The sequence below is a fragment of the Sinocyclocheilus anshuiensis genome, unplaced genomic scaffold, assembly GCF_001515605.1.
Source record: "Sinocyclocheilus anshuiensis isolate Anshui unplaced genomic scaffold, SAMN03320099.WGS_v1.1 scaffold728, whole genome shotgun sequence".
In the NCBI taxonomy this organism is placed as follows: domain Eukaryota; kingdom Metazoa; phylum Chordata; class Actinopteri; order Cypriniformes; family Cyprinidae; genus Sinocyclocheilus; species Sinocyclocheilus anshuiensis.
Window position 1 is genome coordinate 367144 of NW_015555767.1, and position 2403 is coordinate 369546.

Consider the following 2403-nt stretch of genomic DNA (forward strand, 5'->3'; position numbering starts at 1 on the left):
ACTTTAAAGCGGGACTAAACTGCAGTGGAAACGCAAACTGAGCCGTGCCGTACCGAGCCGTACCATGCAGTGGAAAAGCGCCATAAGTGAGTGTACGCACAAAGTGTATAGAGGTGAGTCTTTTTATCAGTGTAGATCTTCTTCAGATCAACATCTGCTCGTTTGGAATGTTTTTCTTCCACATCTCCATTAAGGGGGTTTTTATGTCTGAAGATGAAGTGCAGTTTGTAGTCCTCTCCACATTTGTCCGGCCCAAACATGATACTGTACGGTGTCCGGTCATGAAACTGATCCTGTGAGTCAAAAGACACACACATTACCCTTAAAATTTGTGATATCACTTATTTCCTTTACAACGGCAATTTTATATCGTACTGCTGTTCAAATCCAGTACTACTTACTATTTCAATGTCTATAAAATCTATTTTTTGTATTTCATGTTATGTTTTTATAAATCTGTTCTGATCATCTAAAGCAGTCGATGAACATACCAGGTCTAAATCTTCTGAGTCTGACAATAGCTTGATGTAAGCGCCGCCACAGTCAATTCCGTTTTGAAAATTGACCTCATACCTGCAAAGATTGGATTTTGTTAGAATGCACAATCTTTATTTTTCAAATTTCATAGAAATTGCAACTCAGAACCCCACTCACTGCACGATAAGGGGCTTGTCCTTAAATACGAACGGTCTGTTAAGCGGAGCCGCGATGGCATGGTGCTTAGCACGAGATTTCAGCACCAAGCCCAAATCACCAGGCACCTTGTTTTCCTTCAGGGGCTCAACCTCCCATTTACCTAGAGGCATGAGAGACATATAGAAACATGTTTTTAGAAGTCGGGTTAAGGATAAAATATATTTTTAGCATTATTTAATAACAGATAATCATAAAGAAACACTCAAAAATCAAATAAACCATGTTGGAAAACTAACCATCATATTTTGCAATATCTTCATCAGCATCCTCTTTCATTGTTTTAGACACCTGCCAACTGCAGAAAATAATAAAACATGGAAAAGCTAATAAATAATTAAGAAAGCATGCTGTGTGAATAGAATATATATTCAAAATACATTTTGTGATCATGAAATCATCGTTGATTGGACAAAATTCTGAGGAGTGCAGAATCAGCTATCAATATTTTTGGTCAGTTCGCCTGCAGAAAAGCTGCACATTTTAAAACGTGTATATTATTAGAATAATTTGTGCAATAAAAATCTGATTAAGCTTTACAAACCTGCTCAAATATTCATCATCAAACGTCGCAGTGAAGTACACCTCTCCTGTTGGAACTGGGGTCTTGTATGTTACCTACGCTTGTCAAATAATGCATATTTACATACAACACGGAGAAGCTCATAGCCCACGCTATTTTGTTTGAACACTAATCATGGAGAACTCTTCTGATACACATTTCATTATTTCGGATGAGAAATGTCCATTTTAACAAATTCTTATATTTTGAATGAATGGTATCTTACCTGAAAAGACACATTGGCATCTGCTTCAGTGCTTTCTCCACTGTCTGCCTCTATGTCCACATCTCCATCTTCCACTTGAGCCTCCTCTTCATCATCCAGCTCTTCTTTCTGGGCCCATGTTGCCATGGAGATGCAGAGTAACAAGAGACACGTCCAGCCCCACCGCAACTTCATCTACAAAAAACATGCAAAAAAGAGCATGACCAAAAGAAAACACCATCAAAATGTTATATTTTTCATTTCATTTTCTTCTTTGGGGAGGTACGTCTTATCTTATGACACGTTGACCCCGATATTGATCGACACATCTGCCATCAGAAGAGGATCTTATTGTTTACTGTTGTTTCAATATTTTACTTAAGGTTTTATTACATATTGATAGTTGCTCAGAACAGCAAATAGCAGACATTATGCCAGCAGAAAAAATAAGATAATTTACAAAAATTTAAATGCCATATTTTACATTTAATCACAACTGCCTCCAGCTCTTTGGTGTTTTGGGTTTTTTAAAATAACGTCATGAAGCTTCATATTTTAAATAAGATCATTTATAATATTTACAACAGTACATTACAGTATAATAACGCCCTCCGGCTAGCTGCGGTACCGTTAGCTGGGTGATGACGATGAAGATGATGATGATGGTGGTGGCTGTCTGCACGTTCAACGTTTATAGTGTTTAGCCAAAAGAATGTCTTTGTTCACTCACCTCCTCCAGCTGAATTAATATTTGCAATATTTCGGTTAACTGTAGCTCAAGCGGATGGGTTTGTCATCCAGTGTTTCGGCGCGAAGAGTCCGCTATGAATGAGAGCGATAGCCAGTGTTATCAGAAGCGCAGGATGCCACTGACAACCACCCCTCTGCGATAAAAACCACTTCCACAACACCTGTCAAAATAAAAGTCCCATTTATTTACGCA

General features: G+C 38.1%; 1 protein-coding gene across 2 annotated transcripts in view; it reads right to left on the reverse strand.

The window, feature by feature from the left end:
- The window catches only part of LOC107674239 (calnexin-like), a 14633-nt gene extending 12275 nt beyond the window's left edge, over positions 1 to 2358 (reverse strand). Inside the window, exons 1-7 of one of the 2 annotated variants that reach the window (XM_016468166.1) lie at positions 2191 to 2358; positions 1482 to 1655; positions 1238 to 1311; positions 933 to 991; positions 655 to 796; positions 492 to 573; positions 101 to 293 (exon numbers count right to left, since the gene is read on the reverse strand). In XM_016468166.1, coding sequence (XP_016323652.1) covers positions 101 to 293; positions 492 to 573; positions 655 to 796; positions 933 to 991; positions 1238 to 1311; positions 1482 to 1655 — 724 coding nt within the window. In that variant the 5' untranslated portion in view covers positions 2191 to 2358. Of the gene's footprint in view, positions 1 to 100; positions 294 to 491; positions 574 to 654; positions 797 to 932; positions 992 to 1237; positions 1312 to 1481; positions 1656 to 2088; positions 2169 to 2190 lie in introns of those variants that run through there. The other variant, XM_016468167.1, reaches the window with a different exon arrangement.
- Between the last annotated feature and the right edge of the window lie 45 nt (positions 2359 to 2403).